The 21,902-nt window shown below is 33.7% G+C and overlaps 1 protein-coding gene and 1 long non-coding RNA gene across 2 annotated transcripts in view; both read left to right on the top strand.

Annotated features, from left to right (window-relative positions):
• The first annotated feature begins 4,195 nt into the window (after positions 1-4,195).
• LOC125662466 (uncharacterized) lies at positions 4,196-8,723 on the top strand. The gene is made up of 3 exons (XR_008800483.1): positions 4,196-5,132; positions 6,017-6,083; positions 8,348-8,723. It is a non-coding gene; the product is annotated as an uncharacterized LOC125662466 (long non-coding RNA).
• Positions 8,724-11,067: 2,344 nt separating this feature from the next.
• The window catches only part of LOC125679752 (carcinoembryonic antigen-related cell adhesion molecule 5-like), a 28,552-nt gene continuing 17,717 nt past the window's right edge, over positions 11,068-21,902 (top strand). Inside the window, exons 1-3 of the mRNA XM_056153313.1 lie at positions 11,068-11,343; positions 11,714-11,965; positions 12,059-12,325. Coding sequence (XP_056009288.1) covers positions 11,187-11,343; positions 11,714-11,965; positions 12,059-12,325 — 676 coding nt within the window. The 5' untranslated portion in view covers positions 11,068-11,186. The remainder of the gene's footprint in view (positions 11,344-11,713; positions 11,966-12,058; positions 12,326-21,902) is intronic.

The following is a 21,902-nucleotide window of genomic DNA, read 5'->3' as shown; positions in this document are numbered from 1 at the left end:
TCAACGCGTCAGGCCGTTTGCGAAACGCCCACAATAACCCAAATCCGAATTTGCCTCAAAAATAGTGCCTTACCCTTCCTTTTTTATACATGCACATACTATATATTTACCATCACCTGCCTGTGACCGTGGGTGGCAATAAAAAGAATTCACCATTACTGGTAATTCGCTCAGCAGTCAAAAGAGATTCTGACCATTGGAATAATTTATCCAGTCCGTCACACTTCAATGCATCGCTCAAGTGTGAAGACATTTTACATTATCATCGGGCATAAAACCTATATAATTCGACCTATTGTTTGTGGAAATCGGAGATATGTGGCATTATGCATGGTTAGTATTATAACGGGGAGAAATCTATTCTCGAGATTTTTAGGCAATAATCAGAAGTGGCATTATAACGAGGAACTATTTAAAATTAAAAAAAAAATTAAGGGATTAAAATATCTATACTATTATACAAGTTTGTTCATTGTCATTAATCGGGGGAAAAAATAGAATTTCAATTATTAACCGCGCAATATTATTGAGATATATAGCGTAATAAATGTACATACACACACACACACACACACACACACACATATATATATATATATATATATATATATATATATATATATATATATATATATAGTATATATATATTGAATCAGCTCTTTGGACGAATAAGGCATATCCTAATTCGATCCATTTTTAACATTGATTGGCAAGCTTAAAGACCTAAAAACAAGTAGTCTGCGTTGTAAATACGTTTGTAGATTAGTGTAGTTGTAGTGCTAGATGTATTCATATGTAGTTGTTGTTATTATTCTCTGTTGATATTGGCCACATTATGTAATTCTTTTCGTTTGTCCTGGAGAAGGGAGGGGTCGTCCCGAAAATTTGACAATCTGGTTGTTTGTGTCGTTGGTCATTTTAGTGCTTTGTATATATGTATGTATGTATATATATATATATATATATATATATATATATATATATATATATAATTGTTGACAAATGTTAACGAATATATTAATTGATATTTTGGAAGTGATTCATTGTTTTGCCCATACATATTTGATTTTCACTTCAATATCAGGCCCCACAATCATAAACTGAAAATAGACTTAAGTCAAAAGTTTGACTAAATATAAATTTAGTTGAATATAGTTCCAAGAAATATCAAATAGGTTAAGTTTTCTGTAAAATAGACCAAAGTCCAAGGTAAAGATAACAAGATTAAAACTTTGCTACAAAAGAAAAGGTCATGTCACACATAATATGCATATGGAACATTTTACACTTACAACTCAAACGTTATAAACAGGGTTAAAGTTTCGGACAGACAGACAAAGACAAAACGATATGCCCCTGACTATAGTTGCAGGGGCATAACAAAAAACTAGAATCCAATCAACTTGGGAACATTTGCATGTAGATGTCATTAAGTGTGGTCCTGCTATTTATCTTAATTAACTAAATTACTGGATATTCCAATATTACAGGGTTATTGAACTTATGTTGGTGAATACTGGCACGAGTTGGATGTGAAAATGCATAAGATTGCGAGTGCATTTTGCCAGCCAACGATTACCAATATTGAACAATATAACAAGATGAAAATATAAAAGGTTTACGGACAGACGGACGGGCGGACAGATAAATAAAGAAAGATATGACTAGAACTATAATCCTCTCCCCAAGAACAAGTGGGCCTGACGAAACTAAAATGTGACAGATTCCTTTAAGAATGTAGATTCAACATTCTTCAAACCATGATTCTATTCGTAGGGTGGATCCACAATAGGAGATCAAAGTTTACACCGTATAGGAACACTCATCTCAGGAACAGTAGGGCTTTCATTAGGCATGTTAAGATCTAATATGCAGGAATCCTAGAGTAATGCGGATTCAAATTTGCTCACACCATGGCCGCGGGTGGTGGATGTACGATGGGGTCACAATACTGGGAACAAGTTCTATATTTTATTTTATACGTACTATCAAAACTGATCAGGCTCCATTGGCCAATGTGAAACATAATCAAATTTCAAACATAATTTATCTTATCAATGAGAGTGAAAGCAGAATATCTTACAGTGATGATTCATCAGTACCCAGTTCTATATCAAAGCATTGGTAAAAGAAGAAAGTTTGCAAGGTGCACATTTTGGAATCAAGAAATAAGCTTTAGTAGTTTAAATGTGCACATGTACACAACAGCAGACAGATATCATGTATTTATTACAACGTTGCAAGAGTAAAACCAAAAATATACCAATGAAATTAATCAATTCTGAAAAGAAATTAATAGACCAAGCATACCACCAGTATGCTATTTTTGGTACATGTGCGAACTAGTACATAATTTCAAAATAGGAAAGAAAATATGATGTTATTAATGAACTGATGAATATATATTCAATAAAATCAATCACATAGGTGATAGTACATGTATATATGATTATTTTGATGCGTACAAAAATATATCATCCTTCTGTTATAACTTTAGAACACTAAAGGCAATAATAAATCGATAAACTCGATAAAACAACTGGGGGGAAATCATTTTGTTTACGGCAAAAACAATTTGACAGAATAAATTGTAGGCCTGACCAACCAAGTCAGAACAAAATTTCGGTTGGAGCCAAATTAGAGGCCAAAATTTGGGCGAAATTAACTTTTAGGCCAGGCCAGACCAATAGTGCCAGCTATGTTTTATAGCATTCCGTTACTTCTTTCCAGAACAACTTGGTCAATTTCAACTAGGATTGTCATAAACCATAAAGATTTATTGGATATTAAAATGAAGGTTCACACCTCTTTCAAATGGGGAGATACTTACGAAATAATGAAAATATGGTAGCACCTTTTTAAGTTCTTCTCAATAAACACTGGGGCAGAAAGGATAACACGTATGTGAAAGCGTCCTTAAAGAATGCAAATTCAGAGCTTCAGGGAAAAGGATGGGGCCACAAGAGGGTATCAAGATTTGAAATGTGATATATACATGTAGGTAAAAAAAAAAAATAAACTATTCTTCTCAAGGACAGTAGGACATTCACTAGTCATGTGTAGATACGCAAGCATACACAGGTAATACATATTCGCATCGTGGATTAAATGTTTACCGCGTTTCCGAGATGGGAAAAATCTAACAGGGTGTTTCACATGTATTTCAGATAAACTGCAGTCCCATTGAAAGAATCACATCAAAACTCTATAATTCACTTCATAAAGAAAATTAATGATTTTTTTTTTTAAATTTATCAAGGCAAGTACAGGTGGGTGTTGCTAAAACACGGAACGGAATGAAAAATATTACATGCAATACTATTGTGAGGAAGTCAGCATTTTGTAAAATCAAAAGGCTTATTATGAACAAGGGAATCAGAAATCACAGAGAACGGGAACTTATCCACAGAATCGATAATTCAATTAGTTGGCCGCCGTAAAATGGCTGAAATATTGCCAAAACGGCGTAAAATCTTAATCAATCAATCAATCATGCAATGCATTTGTGTTTTAAAACTATTATATTACCATGAACAATATTAAGGAAGCTCCTGTGGATATCATCTTTTTCCCGGCTTTGTCAACCCCCCACCACCACCATTGTGACAGTCTACTGTTTCACAAATAAAGAAAAAATGTGTAAGTCTAAACATACATTGTACCTAAAAGACATGAATTAAAAGTTAATGATAAGTTATTTCCATTCTCAACCCATAGGTGACGCTGCACGTTAACACATCTGTCAATGCCAGGATTTCAAAATTATCGTAAAACGTAAATTCTTATAACAGACGTATAACTTTGCTTAACTTATTTATAATATTGAAGCTAATACTGCTTGTTAAAAAACAGCAAAATTTTAATTTTAATCAAATGTAAGCACCCCCCCCCCCTTAGTTTGGTTGGTGTTGGCTACATTATTCATTCTATTCTTAAATTCCATTCCGTTTTCCATTCCATGTTTACACTGGTGTTGAATTAGGCAGTGTTCACTGTATCACGAATGCTTAATATGTGCGATGTATTATCAAGTTTAAAATTTGAAACGCCCCAGTTTTACATCAATTTCTTGAACACTCATATGAGAAGAAATGAATGCTTGATTTTACATTAATTTTGCGGAATACATACAAATTTTTAACTTTCAAATAAACAAGTTTCATGTTGTGTCTGTAACTCTACAAGGAACTTAAGACTGATTCTATGTAACTATCAAAATTCAGTGGCCACGGTATGTCACAGATTTTTATGAAACTTTGTGTGTAACAATATTATGATAGATATAAAACAAAAAGGACATGCAAAGGTTTGACTTAGCAACGGTTGCCATGGAAACCGATCCTCTCACAACAGCTGGACAAGATATGCACATGTATGTTATATTTTGAATAATCAAAAATTAAACGCTATTGTTTATAAAAACAACAATTGTAAAAATTATTTTGAGCTAGGTTCTAGCTTTTAGAATTTTTTTTGTATTTATTTAATCCTTGGAAACAATAGAAATAATTATTTTTATGATGTATAAGGGTTTGATATATGTAATTTTTAGAGAGGGATAAAATATATTTGCCCAGTCATTTGGTGTAAACTCACATGCTAGTAAAATGTATTGAATCTTACTTTTAAAAAGTACAGAAACACATTTGTGGAGAAACCAAAGGTAAACACATAAACCAGTAGTTTCCTCTGGTGCACAAACCAAAATACACCAGAAAGAGTTATTGCCCTTTGTAACACTCTCTTGTATTGGAGATATGAACAGCCTTCATTTGTTTTCAGTATGGCAGGAGGTGGAAATTGAGTTTTTATTCAATTTGTTCTTCAGATGTTTATCAATATCAGATGCTCTTTGTTCACTTAATTCACTACCACGATCTTTATCTTCAATTGTGCTAAAGGATTCCGGTTTATTTCATGGAATACAAATCCGTTTGATCTTTGCCATAGTCACCGGACTCTAGCATCCAATCGTCTACGTATTCGTAGAAAAAGTAAATGTTGTGGAATTTAACGCTTTATTGCATCACATCCGACTAAAAAAAATGACCAGGGAAACAGAAGGCTGACAGACATATTCATAGAAAATATGAAAAAGCCCTGCCTGTTGCCGTGTTGGAACTTGTATTGACGTAAGTATTCTATTTGATTTAGAATTCAAATTCTAAAGTAAAGGCTGAATAAAATGTATCAGAAAATTTGGCTTTTAGTAAACATATGAGAACCCCAATTTATTTTATACTGCCAGCCAGGCTAGTCAGCTATAGTGGTATACATGTAGACTGAACATTGTAAGTAGTCCTGCCATTTACTGCATGGATGTACAATATAGAATACTAGTTAAGTATGTCCCCAACCTAACATTCACTCAGGGAGTTTCCTATCACATTTACACAGAGTTCAGGATCTGTAAAAATTGGAGAATACTTATAAAATCATGTTTCATGTGGAAATTTTCAAAAGGACTAGGCTTAATTTATGTAATACTAAGTGATGACCCCCCCCCTCTCTCTCTCTCTCTCTCTCTCTCTCTCTCTCTCTCTCTCTCTCTCTCTCTGACTGTCAAGTTTACAATAAAAACAAACATGTGAATGCCTGTGTGCATTCTAGATAAAGATTGTTAAAATCATATATATTGGTGAGCCAGGCTACTTTCAAGTTTGTTTACCTGTGGTAACCCCCACTAATATGTGATAGTTCTAATCTACAGAAGAAATCACACAAATACTATTATGATTTAAAGTTTTCTCATCTGTAATTATGAACTTTAGGACACTTGATTTGGAAAAATTAAATTATGAAAAATTGATGATTTTGAATTGGGTCCTGTAACTGGGCCCTCAAATTTTAATACATGTAGGTCCTGTCAACTGAAGTAAATCAAAAAATATTAAATGTAAATTGTAAATATTCAAATACTTTTGAATTCTTACTTTTTCATCCAATAATCACATATTTTGGCCAAAGTACATGACCACTATTTTATGTAATTAATGTGTGCTTTTCTGTGTTTCAGCTGTATGAGCATCATACTGTGCAAATCACCTAAAGATGGAGTTGACCAAGTTGCTGACTTTGAGGAGGTAAATATTCAGCATTAATACACATAATTTGAAATTCAAATTTGAATCCCAGTATTATAAATCCTAAAACAAATTAATAGATGTGGGGAATGTGGTACATTGGGTTTAGTTTCTTGGTTATGGAGCCTGCATGGAAACTGAATTCTCTAGAATAATCACAGGAGACCATCCATTTTTTATGCGACATGATGACTTGAAACGTTTTCATCACAACTTCCTAAAAAAAATTTATTACTTCACTTAATTAGCATACTCATAAAGACTAGTTGTTTTGTTGTTAATGACGCACATATATATGTACACATGTGTATGAGCTCAGTATCAATTGTAAAAATGATTAATTCTAATTAGGTCAATGTTGAGAATCACTCAAGTGACCTACATGTTGCTATTTGTGTGCGTCAGTCATCATAAGACGTTAATTGAACATTAATATTTTTTCTTGATAACCACCCTTCCAATTCTTTTCAAATTTCTTTTAAGCATCTTTGGGACAAGGGGAATTAACATAGATTGTAAATCTAAGGACTCTGGATTGACGGTACTTTTAAAAATGCTCTATACCAAAATTGAGAATTTTGTTTTAGAACCAGGGTTTGATTTCTTCAATTTTATGGAGAAAACTTTTTCAGATATACACTTCGTTAAATTGTAGAGTTGGGGAAGGGGGGGGGGGGTATAAGTGTATTTGACATTTATTTGTGTCCAAATTATGTAATTAATACTGAGAATCTCAGTAGTAGTCTGTTTTTAAAACAACAGACACCTAGAATTAAGAGCACAATGAAAGCATACATGTGATAAGGAGGGGGGGGGGGTTGACTTCATAACAATGCCTGAAAATTCTTAACAATTAAATTTTAACAAAAATTTTACACTAGAGATGCCAATTCAAGATAATTAACATGCTTTGTTTATTGACATCTGGTGTACATTTAGCAACAAGTAGTGTTGTTCATTGTGAAACGATAAATTGATAATGTACATGTATGCATTGGTTGTACATGTGTTTTAGGCATATCTTATTGCATATTTTGTTGTGTTTGGTTGTTGAAAATATTGATAGAAATTAATAATGAAGAATTACTGATATACTAAGGACATCATGATTCTGATCTAACGAAATTGAGGACTAGTTAATATTTACATACTTTGTTACATCATGACCATACATTGCTTGCAAGAAAAACACACATGGACCACATACATGTAATCAGTGACTAAGACATTTTGTTCAGTTATACTGTTTTCAAGCCATTACACTTAATTCTTAGAAAAATTCCTTAACTGGCAATTGATTGCAATCAGAAATTGCAAATTTTCTATTTATTCCTTACTTGACACCATCGAATGACAGTAATGTGATGCGCGCTCCCTGTAATCAGGGGGAAATAACTCGTATAGCATTGTGAAAAATGTAGCTCATTGATTATATTCATATACGTTTGAAATATTTTATGGTTATACAAGATTTTTTACAATAACTATTGAAAAAGACTCTAACACAATTTATGTTCATGTTATGCATAAATCTTATTAAATCATTGACTCCGCAAAATATTATGACATCACAGGAGGGTGGAACTACCTTAAATGAAGCTGAATGCTTATGAAGGAAAAACAGAAAGGGGTACCAAAATTGCGAATTTCGAAAACACAGGGTTGTGAATGTGGGTCCAAAAGAGTCATATAGTGTATAACATGGATTTTGTAGCCCTTAGAGCTATAGTGATACTTTGAATTTTTTTTAAATTTGATTAATACTCAGGTAACCAATAAGGTTTGTGGACATCTTGTTAATTTATGAGTATTAACACTATTAATAGCTCTTCAATACAGCATAAACACATGTATACAAACTGTATCAAAACATAACATCCTTTAGGCCAATTCAACTTAATTAGTAAGATTATCATCCTGGGTCACCAAAAAAGTATGGGGCAGACTATGGGAAGATTTTATTTTTTAATTTTTATTTTCTGAGAAATATATTGATGACAAACAAGTTTTTGTCAACAGAAGTGCATAATTTAATGCCAGATATATAAATCTATGTTATTTCACAGATGATTTTTGAGGGGCGGGTGGGCGGGCATGATAATCTATCAACTAAGTAATTAATTAAGTGGTAAAATTACTATTCTAGCATCATGAATGATCTTGTACATGTAAATTTAGTTTAATCAAATTGAATTAGGTGTGTACTGTATGAAAATGTGAAAAATAAGATGAACTTTTCAATATTTGTTCAACACATTTTTTAGAACTTGAAGAGCAGAAGATGCATTCCATGACTTATGTGATATAGAAGACAAAGAAGAGCTCTTGAGAATGGGAAAAAACTGGGAGTTTTACAGTCAATGAACACACCTCACGACACAAGTCCATCCTGATTCAGTAAACTGTTCTTCTAAGGAAACACCATGACTTAGTTAAGATCAAGTTTTGGTGTCAGAAGACTAATGTAACTAAAACATTGCAAAATTAACCTGCAAGTGTCTTATGTGAGCCTACTGAATAAGGATTCATTACTCAACAGTTGAAGGAAAATCACTATTATAATGATTTTTAAAAAAAGATGATTGTGTTGTTTGGATAACATTGTGATCCATGTTTGTTGAATAAACAACTTTGCAAAAATGAGTTGTTCTGTGTTAATATTATAAATTTACTAATTACTGGTATGTCAACATAGATTACAGTAACACTGAACAAACTTCAATAAATTTTAAAGTTTCATGCAGTTTCTGCAGTAGAAAATGACACCTATTGATTTTCTGGTCCAAAGGTCACCAGGTGCAATACAATACTCTGTACAATTGATGTCTGACCAGTTTCTTCAGAACCCTTTGATTGATAGTGATATTTCATACAGGGGTTGGTCACTGGTAGTATATGACCCCCATTGATTTTCAGGTCAAAAGATTAAAAATGGCAGGGGCCTCCGTGGCCGAGTGGTTGGAGCATAGCGTTCAAAATGACACTGCTTCAGTCGGTGCGGGTTCGAATCCCGCTCGCGCTGGTATTAAGTGAGAAAGTTTCCCAATTTACTTTCGGAAGGTCGGTGGTCTCTTCCCAGGTACATTGTATCTGGGTTCTCACTTTCACCAATAAACACTGGGCACCATCAGAAAACTGAAAAATTGTTGAGTGTGGCGGAAAATATCAATAAATCAATCAATTAAAAATGACTAGGTGCAATGTAGCTAGTACTCTATGCAATGGTGTCCCCCCCAATATCTTGGGCCTGTTGTTCAATTATGATATTTCATATGTTGGTTGGTTATGAATAGTAGATGACCCTAATGATTTCCAGGTCAAAGGTCAACAAATACAAGGCAGTACAATGAACAATTTATTGGTATCTACCCAATATCTTGAGAAGACTTTTTATAGTTATTGATAATAGTTTACATGACAATACAGTACATGTAATATAGCTCGTTTATGGAAATGATTGCAAAATCTACTTGGTGTTTGGGGAGGGGGGGGATCCTACTGGATTACAGTTTATGTTTACATGTTTTTTTTTAATCACTCTAACTAATTTTTATTAATATGTTAAACTTCTCCATGTTTATTTTTGAAATATCAATTGCTCATATTGTTCATTTTAACTGAAAATGGTGTAGGTTGTATTATTTGTCATTAGTATGAATTTTTGGCAAAATGCCCAAATCTACAGTTTTCGCACTACAATAGATTAATTGTACTACATTTCACCATTAATCTTTTTTTATAAATTAGGAGTCTTTGATATGGACACCCTTTGATGACAGTTGATTATGCTGTATGTATTTTCCAAATTATCTAAATTCATCAACGAAATCCAACAAAAAATCCCGTTTTGGCAAAATGCCCAAATCTACAGTTTTCGCACTACAATAGATCTATTGCACTACGTTTCACCATTAATATTTTTATATACATTAAGAGTCTTTGATATGGACATCCTTTGATGACAGTTGATTTTGCTGTATGTATTTTCCAAATTATCTAAATTCATCAACGAAATCCAACAAAAAATCCCGTTTTGGCAAAATGCCCAAATCTACAGTTTTCGTGCTACAATAGATCTATTGCACTACGTTTCACCATTAATCTTTTTATATACATTAAGAGTCTTTGATATGGACATCCTTTGATGACAGTTGATTATGCTGTATGTATTTTCCAAATTATCTAAATTCATCAACGAAATCCAACAAAAAATCCCGTTTTGGCAAAATGCCCAAATCTACAGTTTTCATGCTACTACAGATCAATTGCACTACGTTTCACCATTAATCTTTTTATATATATTAAGAGTCTTTGATATGGACATCCTTTGATGGCAGTTGAGTATGCTGTATGTATTTTCCAAATTATCTAAATTCATCAATGAAATCCAACAAAAAATCACTTTTTGGCAAAGTGCCAAATTATAATACATTGGTACAGCGGTCAGTAACACATTCTTTACCATAGGTGGATATAGATATCATAAATAAGGAGGGAATTTTATGGGGAATCGAGATTTATGGAGAAAATTAGTTGTCTTTTTCAATTTTTTATATACCACAAGGACAAAACATGGGCAAAACGGGCTGAATTTTGCAGTTCAATTAGCCCTCATAGACTGCTGTCGGTTTCCATGGCAACGGATGGTAGATATTCGGTGGTGGGGTTGAAATTATGTAAGATGGTGCAAGTAAAGTTAATACTGTGAAAATCAAAGAAATCTGTGACATTGAGTGGCCAGACCCTATCTGATTTTTTTGATTTTTACATAGAATTGATCTTAACATGTGTGGATTTTTCCATACTTAATTGATTATTCGAGTGAATAAATCACATTATTTTGTTAAGTCGCCGTGTGAAATATGGAACAATTAACATGTTGGAAGTGGAATGGTTTGTATATCCTTTATTCTGAACTTTACAAAATGTTACAGAATAATTACGAAATTAAATCAATGTATATACTATCACATTTTAGATTCGCCCACGACTGTGAAAGTAATACCAGACAGTAACGTTTATTATTCAAATCGAGGAGGAAGACCACTGGAGAATATTACATGTCAAGCGGATTGTCTGCCAAAGTGTACCTACACATGGAAGATGGAGAATCCGTACTGGCCGGACACAATCTTTAATACAGGCGACACATTATTTGCAAATATAAATTTTACATATAACGATAGTAGACGCTTTAAATGTGCAGCAACGAATGACGTCAGCGAAAGAGAAAGTAGATGGATAACAGTGGAAATGAAGAGTGAGTAGTATTTGATAGAAAATTACAGCATGTGAATTTTAAGAACCCTATACAAATTTGGAGGTTCAAGATACCCGTATATTATCAGAGCATTATTGATCATATTTGATTTTTCCAAGACGGTTGAAACTTGTGAGTTGTGATAATGCTCATGAATCCATCAATAATGTAACCTAAACACAATTTTTAATATGTTGTGTAATCATTCATGTAAAATTAAAAGTCAAACATATTCTGTGTAATATTCCGTTGGCTGTTCCTATATCAAAATCGAAAATCCACACCACAAAACTAATTTAAAGACGTATACATGTATATTTAAAACATGGTATTACTTACATGAGTTAGTACATTTCTTATCTCTGTTTAGAGGGACCGGACAGCGTAAGGATTACAACAAAACCTCCACGTGGAAGACAACACGAACCGTTTGAAATGGAGTGTTCGGCTACTTGCAATAACGGATGTCTATCCTACAGTTGGTTCCACGAGAGAAAATTAATTCACAATGGGGAACGTCTTCACTTTAGCACCCTTTTAAGGACAGATAATGGAGTATACACCTGTACAGTCAGTGACTACTTTGGAACAACCTCTATATCCTATAATTTGAACGTACAGTGTAGGTATTTCCGGAGTAATACTCAACTGGTATCAGCTAAATGTGGGTCTTTCTCATCATGTATTGTCTACATTATGTATTTTTCTACTTCAGATGGTCCAGTCAATGTGAGCATTCAGTACACAAGCGAGGGAAATAATTTAATTGAGAAACAAGGATATGTAAAGCTAACTTGTCATGCAGACTGCAATCCATCATGTTCTTATATGTTTTACCACAACGATAAACGCAAACAAAACAGATGTCCTGGAGAGATATATAAAACGAAAGAAAACTCAGGACGGTACAGTTGTTCAGCAAAGAATTATGTAGCAGACACGCCCACAAATTCCAGTAATTATGTTGATATCTATATACAGTGTAAGTACAGTGATCTGCAATATCGATTGGCTCAAGATAAAATAACATGTGACTGATGAATTGATCACTTTTCCGTATAAGGGATTAGGGAGATTCAGTAATACTGAATATTGGTATTGGAAAAGGTTAAGATATCGAAGAGTGATCAATCTCATAGAACCCCAGAAAAATGTAACATTAAAAGTTGGACGCAACCAGAGGAGTAAGCATGCCCTGTTGATCAGTTACACGCGACATGAGCTCTATATCTTGATTGAGGTAAACGGAGTAATCCATAGTCAAAATCAGTGTGTAAAACATGAGTCCTCCGTTCACGTTTACAAAAGAAACGTTCTCTTCAACCCCGAATTAGCACTGATGAAATTGCGCATGAACAAAGAATAATGACCTCAATGCATACCAAGAGATTCACAAACCATGTACGTCACCTGAGTGTAAAAGTTCACTAGGCTTAAAGGCAAGAAATCTACAATAATTTATCTAAGCTGAATTATAATATCCAGCAGCATTATAAACCAAGGTTTGTGTTTAAAGCTGACATGATTCAATAAATACGTACACATTTCTCATCTTATCCGCCATATTTCTCTCAGGTAGCCTAATTTACTCTACCCGTATATACCCCCAGTGTGGTTGTCACACCTGAGTGATTTTTCTAGGTGTACTCGACCAGTGCACATCTCCGATAGTAATATAAAGGGAATGAGAAATAAGTAAAATCACATTTCAAAACATTATGCTTTGCTCAAAAATTACAAATTATTTAGTGTACACGAATAAAACATTCTGAAAGTTTAGATAATTTAGACAAAAATGCAACAACAAAAAAAAAAAAAAGCTTTTCTTGCATACTTGCAAGTATTTGCAGTTTCTTATGAAATGCGGAGAAATCATTTGCCAATTACATACTGATATAATAGAATAAGCAAAGAGCATAAAATATACTATTTATTGCAATTCTTGCAAAATACAAATGCATGCCATATGCATGATATGTAATGCACATTGCTAACTCGCCAAAAACCACCCCGAATCAAATGTGGACATTTATTCAACAGGTATCGGAGATGTGCACTTACCGAAAATATTAGATTCTCTTTATTCTGATAAATCCACGAAACAAATGATAAACTCTATTTGTATATCGTTAGAATTTTACAGCACGCTGTCATTCCATTATACAGACTGCGACACACTTCACTCGTGCCAAACTCTTGAATCAAGGGAGATATCAGAGTCGAAAATTTTTCCTTTTCCTTTATTGAATGCTTGTCTGGTCAAGGGTTTTGCAGTTTATAGAAATCGGGAATCTAAGCATATACACTGAGCATCTGGTTGGATATATTGCGTACACAGTTAAAGATTTATCGATGATCATATACAAACTTGGATATATACATGTAAGTAAGGAAATAATGATCGGAAATATACATCTCTGTGAAAATACGGGTATTACATTTGCAATCCATAATAAACAGTTTATAACACAAAGACACATATAAAATGAAATATATAAACGAAAATATGGTTTTATTATCTCTTTGAGAATCACATAATTATTTACGGTCTCTGCATGTCCATATTGTTTGATTGAACACACACACAGAGAGAGAGAGAGAGAGAGAGAGAGAGAGAGAGAGAGAGACCGTGCTACTTCAATGTACAATATATCGTTTTACAGAAGGAAAGAAAATTGATCACTGATATAAATGTAAGCTTACAAGCATTAAAAATATCCAACAATTTTAAAATTTGTGATTGACAATATATTGGGAGCTTACACAGGAGTTGATGCTAATAACTGTATTCATTACATTTTTTAAAAAAGAATTAGTACATGCTTTTGAATATGAATAACAAAATTATCGAATATGAATGACATGATTGTCGAATATGAATAACATAATTATCGAATATAAATGGCATGATTATCGAATATGAATGATAAGATTATCGAATATGAATCACATGTTTTTTAATATGAATGATAAGATTATCGAATATGAATCACATGTTTTTGAATATGAATGATAAGATTATCGAATATGAATCACATGTTTTTGAATATGAATGAAAAGTTTAGAATATGAATTACAACTTATTGAATAAGAATGACATGATTTTGAATATGAATAACACGTTTTAGAATAAGAATAACACGTTTTTGAATATGAATGATAAAATTATTGAATATGAATAACAACTTTTCGAATATGAATGATATGTTTTAGAATATAAATTGCAAGTTTTCGAATATGAATAATAAGATTAACATAATAGTGCAACGTTTTACACGCCATAGATATGTCTATTTTCAGTATATACCCATTCGGCCAGATCTACGAAATGAAAATATTTATGAATAAATTACACTAAAGCCTGAAAGTAATCATTATGGCATGTTATAGAAATGTTAAAACACGCATATGCTATAGTCCTGCAATGTATGGATGTGATTTTTCTGAATACAGGTATTTATGTATTCGTGAATGAAATTCCTACACTTAAAAATTCTTGGTCGTCATCCATGTTGTTGTGTGTTATCGGTTTATCATTCCTTACACTGTGTACATGAAGGAAAACTTGGTAAATGGTGCAATTCTACACCATGCAATTAGTATACATGCATGTGTTGCAAAGCAAAATGTAATAACGAGGCATGCATCGTCATTTTTTAGGGGGGTGGGGGGGGGGGGTTAAAACAGGAAGAAAAAATAGAAAATTAGATTCTTCAATTTTTCTTGCTATTCAAAATAGTAAAAAGAAATGAACGAAAGCAGCAATAAAACAAAACAAAAAACCCAAACAAACCAAGATGTTTTGTCCGATGTTCAAAGTCCTAATTCGGGGGTGGGGTTAAAGAGTCTTTTACTTTGATTGCCTCAATAATTTCCCCTACACTTCATTTTCTTCAATCGTTATGGTTGGGATGGGTTGGTTAAAGTCCTCTACTATGAGTGCCTCATAACATCTTCATTTTCTTGATTGATGGTGCTGTGTGTCTTTTACTATTATATTAGAACGTTCAAGCTGGGGTCAAGTGGGGGTCACCAAATATATCTTTCATTTGCATTACAAAATAATAAATAATGTATATTGTGAATAAAGGTGAGGGGGGGGGGGGGGCGTAGACTATTTTGTCCCCTTCCCTTGATTCTATATGCCTGATAACGACGCATGATATGATAAAGTCAATTATTACATTTTGCATTACTACAATTTGCGTCGAGTTCAATGCAGAATGTAATAACGCAAAATCGCATAGATATATAAGATATATTGAACGCCAAATTAGCATAAAATGAAGTAATTGAAAATAACATTATTTAATGATATCTTTAATATTTAATTATTGCGTGCTTTAAATAAATCAAATAAATCTGTATTATCGATTAATGAGAGCAACATTGAGTTACTGTTCTCTTTTATTGAATTAACGATATCATTTGTCTTGATAAGAGCGCGATTATTACAAGATCATCGTTTGAATCCTCTCTCTCTCTCTCTCTCTCTCTCTCTCATCCCATACACTCGTACAGTGTTGTATATGCAAATTATATATGCATGAACAATTTATGTACCTAAATGATTTCCTGATTTACAAATCTGCAATACTCTGACCAGTAAATCATACGGTATAAGGATCCATGCACAATACAGGGTAACTATTCTACTCTGATACTTCCCCTGATTGAAGGTAGTTGATCGGCACGGGCTAAGTGTGTCGCAGTCTGTATAATGGACAATGTTGTTTTCTGTTAGAATACAAATGGAGTTTATCGTTTTGTTTCATGGATTATGTTAATAAAGGGCGTTTTACTACTACTTAGAGTATTTTCGACAAGTGTACACGTACATTTGCGGTCCTTTACAGATATTACGAGTTGACCCAGGTAAATAGTCGTCCGCATTCGATGCGTTTTCATGGCGAGCATACATGTCATGTTTATAAGTACAGCAGTATTTATGTATTTGCATTTTGCTTGAAGTGAGTGTGAATGGTATACATTTTATACCCTTTGCTTATTCCATTTTATCAATAGATAATAGATGAAATATTTCTCCGCGTTTTTTGTATAGTTTTAATTTGACATATTTATTCCAAATGTACGTACATTCATGTAAAGAAAAGCTATTCTAAATTTATTCATTCAAAGCTTTTAGAATGATTTACTACTGTACGATATGTTTATTGTAATTCTGAGCACTGCATGGTGTTCGAAAGCATTTCATTTCTTCTTTATGTCCTATAAATTAGAAATGAAGATGTACGTGTTACCTGTCGAAGCTACCCGTAGAGGTAAATCGAAGACACTGATGTGAAGTGAAGTGTAGCAAAACTCGTCCCCTTATATACCATGCGAACTCTGATAATATAACAATAGAACATCCAACTAACATGGTGGATAAGCAGAGAAATATGACGGACACATAGAATTATACTATATCATATACTATGTGCCTAGTAGTGTATTAGCCCCGATACATCTATCTTGGCTAGAGTGAGAAAGCTGCAAGGAGGTAGGACTGTCTAGCCCTAAGGGCCGAGATATATCTGTCTCGGCCCGTTGTCAAGGGGCTGTCTCGCCCTCAAATTTCAAATGGCTATTTCTTCTCTAATCTCTTAAAATTTAACAAAACTACATGAAAAAATGATGTTACACACAATTTCTTTTCAAATATAATACTTTCTTCCATGACAAAATGTAATTTAAGCAACAAAAAAAAAATAAAAACGTTTTCAAACACAGCGCTTAATTCTAGCGAGTATCTATGCAAAGGGGGGTAACCCAAGTAACAATTGTTTATTTAGAACAATAACACATTTTAACTTCAATTTTAAAAAATAATCAACGTTCTTGGCGATAGAAAACAGTAGGAGAATTATGGAGGGTATACTGAAGCATTTTCAGAAATTCCCGGTGTTGTAGCATATACTTTTCCCCCGCATAGACCACCCCCCCCCCCCCCCCCCCGGAAAAACGGGCCCGGGAGAGATCTTCCCCCCATAGGGGTAAAAAGCGCCCCAGCACATAATTTCCCCCTATGTACAAAGTCAGTATAGAATTTTCCCCTGGGCGGAAAAACCGTCCTGGTATAGAATTTTCCCCCTCCTGTTTCCGGATTTCATCGACCGGGATCTTTTTCTTCCCATGTAGAAGCTTTTGAATAAATATAGAATGAAACAAACCCATACAACTGAAGATAATAATCAATGAAATTTGTTATAATTGCTATAAAGAGGTACATGTTATAGTATATCAAAAAAAAGTTACAAAAAGAAACAAATATGTGCTGTGAAATTGTTACAGTTTAATGAAATATATATTCACTCATTAAAGGACACATCGCATGTTTTTAAACTTGTTAATTTTTTCAGCAAAATTAATTCATTTCATGCCTAAAACTACTTTACATGTGTTTTAAATGAAACAGTTTGCGTAGTTTTCGAGTTTGAAAGCGATGAAATTCAAATCTTGCGATATGCATATTTTCTTCGATATTTTACGCGCCATTATCTGTGACGTCATATGCGACCTCGAGCGAGAAGATTTGAAAACAGTTGATAGCCATTTCATGAACAGATTAGATTTAATTGACAAACAAACAATTATCACATTAACAGCTTGTAAATAACACTGCATTAGGGTGTTTTGTGCCGTTTAAGGGTGTACTTGCTGTCAGTAGAGAGGATTTGGACTGTGTTTTTATCAATTTTCGAAGGAATGTATGAGGGACAAGACGTGAATATTTTTAAAAAAGAAATTTAAAGATAAAAGATAATTGAACTTTCAATTATAAATGATAAAATATCATATTTCCCGACTTTGAATTGAATTATAATGCTTTCATTTTTTTTAAGGAACGTGTACGTGTTTACAACAACAGCACGCCGCGCTCCCACTTCCTACGTAACAACGTGTTGATAACAAAAAAAAAAAATGATTAGGCCTAATAAAATTGCTTTAATAAAATAATTTAAAAGTATTGTGATTTTCACAATAAGTTTGATCATTATTATTATTTTTTCTTTTTCGAAATGCACCCGTGACAGTAGGCCTAGTTGTCAATGATACATAATCGTATCATAATTTAGGCCTATCTAACTTCTCCAAAAATAAATTTAATACTAATTGCACTGTTTATTTTAGAAAAGCAACAACGCTAATTACAGTTGTTTACAGAAATGGCATTACCAAATTGTGTTTAGACAGGGATCCGATGTAAACATTATTTACTCGCAAATTTATGCAGATTTCATACTCGCTTTTCTCGCTACATTTGGGTCGCTATTTGTATGCACTGGTGGCTAAAAGATATAAGACTCTGGAAATTTGTCAACATCGAAATAAATGTTATCCATGGTAAATAAATTAGGCCCCTAAAACCCGAGTTTTTAAAAATATCTAACACTACTTTTACAACAAGTTGATCGACGAAGGTCGCATATGACGTCACTGTGCCACGTGACTACCTATCTAATTAACTAGGCTTTTTGAAATCGGGGCTTAGATTTAAGTCCGTATTGTGGCTAATTATCGCAATACTTCAGCGAACGAACTATTACAATTAATTTCTATTAGCATAAGGAAGACAAAATGCATATAATTCTGTATACTTTGAAAACACGAGATGTGTCCTTTAATATTACGATATTCATAAAATAAAGGATTTTTTTTGAGATGTTGAAGTTGGGTTTACACGTTGAAAACTTTCAATTGCATATAGCAAATACAATTTGCTTCCCAAAGGTCTTTAAATAACGATGGTCAATACCATTAGGGGTTTTCGTAAAAAAGTCGACTAAAAGATATACAATTAAAATATCTAAAAAGTAAATTAGATGCACTGTATAAATAAAAGTAATTTAGTTTTCCCGTTTATAAATTCGAAATTTTAAATTAAGAAGACATTAACTCCTTCCCAACTTCACCATTTCAGATGTTAGGTACTGGTAGATAGCAGCAAAGGCATGAGATGTATGAATGAATTTTGATATGCCATTACACGATTTGAATAATTTCCTTTAAAAAAAACCAATATAAGATGATGATTGTGATACACAAGACCCTGCTCAAAATAAAAAAAAAAAGAAGAATTCCTGGGTCTAGATCAGCAAGAGAATTCTAGTAATAGAACTGAAAACGGATAATGTAAGAAGGGGGAAAAGCGTACTGTCATTTAGGGGGAAATTCTATACCGGGGCGGTTTTTTAGGGGGATTGGGCCCGAGTTAATTCTTCCTAGGGGAAAATAAATTCTATGTTAGGCCCATCTTTCCGGGGGGAATGTCTATCCCGGGCCCGTTTTTCCGGGGGGGGGGGGGGGAGTCTATTCGGGGGGAAATTCTATGCTACAACACCGGTCCTAATGGAGATCAAAATATTAATGTACGACAATTTTGATGTAGAAACCGCTTTAAAATGATTTCTGAAATCTAAAATCGATAAAACGAGAAACGCAGAATCAATATCTCCCGACGTATTCCAACGACTTATAGATACTTAAACAGATAGGAAACGGTTAAGAAAACCTTACTTCAATATAAGGTACATGTAACATTCCCTAGGTAAAGAAATAGCAGCATCAGATCTGTACACATTCCAGATCATACGATGACGCCACGCAAACAAAGTTCCACAACTCTTACAAATTATATGAAAACGGGCGAGGTTGGTAAATCCGAAAAAAATAAATAAAAGTTATTCACTTATTTCCAATTTTAGTATTAATTAGCAAACCCCTGGGAGCTGCTTAATAGTATATACATGTACATGAACAACACAACGATAAATGTGACAAGTTTCTAAGCGAAGAAGTTCAGTTAATTGAAACGTCCAGATTCTGGACCACAGGAGGGAACGTCCATAATTAATCATCCAACTATCGTGACCAGCAATGGAATAAAGCTATAAAACCCAGACTTTAGCATGTTTTGCAATGTCAACAGTACTGGAAACAACCATTAATGTTAATCCACTGAAGGAATGAAATATCGTCGCCATTTGTACAGTATACCATGTATTCATGTTTGGGTCAAGTCAATACCCCCTCTCCAATTTTTAAAAAAAAAGTTTATCAATTCATGTCAGCTTTAAAATACAAACGCCCCGAAAGTGTCCATACTGGTGAACGACATTACTTCATGTACGTTATATTTACACTAGATGACTATTTTAAACTCATCCTAGAGTCAAAACCCTGTGGTTGGGAAAGTCATAACTTTGGTACATACATGTGTATATGTCTGCCCTTCCTAAATATCCATTTAGTTTTCATAAAGTACCATCCAAATCAAATAGGTATTTCAAATGATGCAGCCACCATAATTTTGGCTTCGCCGTGAAACCCAAACTCCTATACATGTACCGGCTTGAATTAAATAGCAATAGCATTGAAGAAGATGTTATTGATATGTTAAAGACATAGATACTAAATGCCAAGTTTGGTCATGCCCTGCAGTCAGAACCTCTAACCCGGGGGTCATGAAAACAATTTTTTGAGCACTCCGGCTCTATATGATATAGGCATATATTTAATTTTTAATACAGATCTGTGGTTTTAGAGATGAATTGTGATAAATGATCAATTTTCTTGCAGTATTTGCCCTGCACCAAGGTTTCGGGGGGGGGGGGGGGGGAGTTCTAGAATTTACTATTTACTTCTCCTTTGACCCCAAAAGATGCTTATACCAAATTCGAAAAGACTTCAACTGGCACATGTAGATATTAAGATAATGTTAAAATTGTTCTAAATGTAGACATTCAATCACTATGACCATTTTTGCCAAACCTTGATGCCTAATCCTTTACCCCTTGGATCATTAAATTCACAATTTTGGTTAAAGGCTACAGGTTTCCTTTAAATATCTCTTTAGTTACAATTTAATATCAATGACATTAAAGATGTTATTTAATTTTTTTTTTTACACACACACATTACTTGTCAAGATTGGCCCCACCCCGGAGTCAGAATCTCTACCACGTGGATCATGAAATTTACAATTTTGGTAGACGCCTCCCTGCTCCACTTTCCCGTGGGAATCAAGGTTAGAATAAGTCTTCAATACCCTTGCTTGTCGTAAGAGTCTGTCCTTCGGATGAGACCGCAAAAACCAAGGTCCAGTACAGCTATAGGTGCGTCACGATTAAGATCCCTCCCTGCTCAATGGCCGTAGGAGTGGAGTATAGGCCTAAATTTTGCAATTCTTCACCGGCAATGTTGACGTCTTCATATGAGTGAAAGATTTTCGAGAGGAACGTGAAACAATATATAATCAATAAAATTCTGCTCTATATGGAAGTTTTATGCGTTTAGTTTTCAGTTGTTGACAAGTTTGTACCATGTCCTGGTGGTACAGGAGTATTGAATTTACACATTTTGCTCCTCTTGTCCAAAATATGATCCATATCAAATTTTATCAGAATTGAAATTATAGTTGTGAAGAACTTACAAATGTTCAATTGTGAACGCACGGAGGGGACGACGGACGCACACCAATAGCAATAGTTGTTTGTTTGATATTCGTAGGATTGGTTAACTATATATCGTTAACCGATCGGTGACTGTATTATCTG

Source organism: Ostrea edulis, chromosome 2 (genome assembly GCF_947568905.1).
Source record: "Ostrea edulis chromosome 2, xbOstEdul1.1, whole genome shotgun sequence".
Classification (NCBI taxonomy): domain Eukaryota; kingdom Metazoa; phylum Mollusca; class Bivalvia; order Ostreida; family Ostreidae; genus Ostrea; species Ostrea edulis.
The sequence above is the reverse complement of the archived record's forward strand: the minus strand, read 5'-3'. Positions and strand labels throughout refer to the sequence as shown.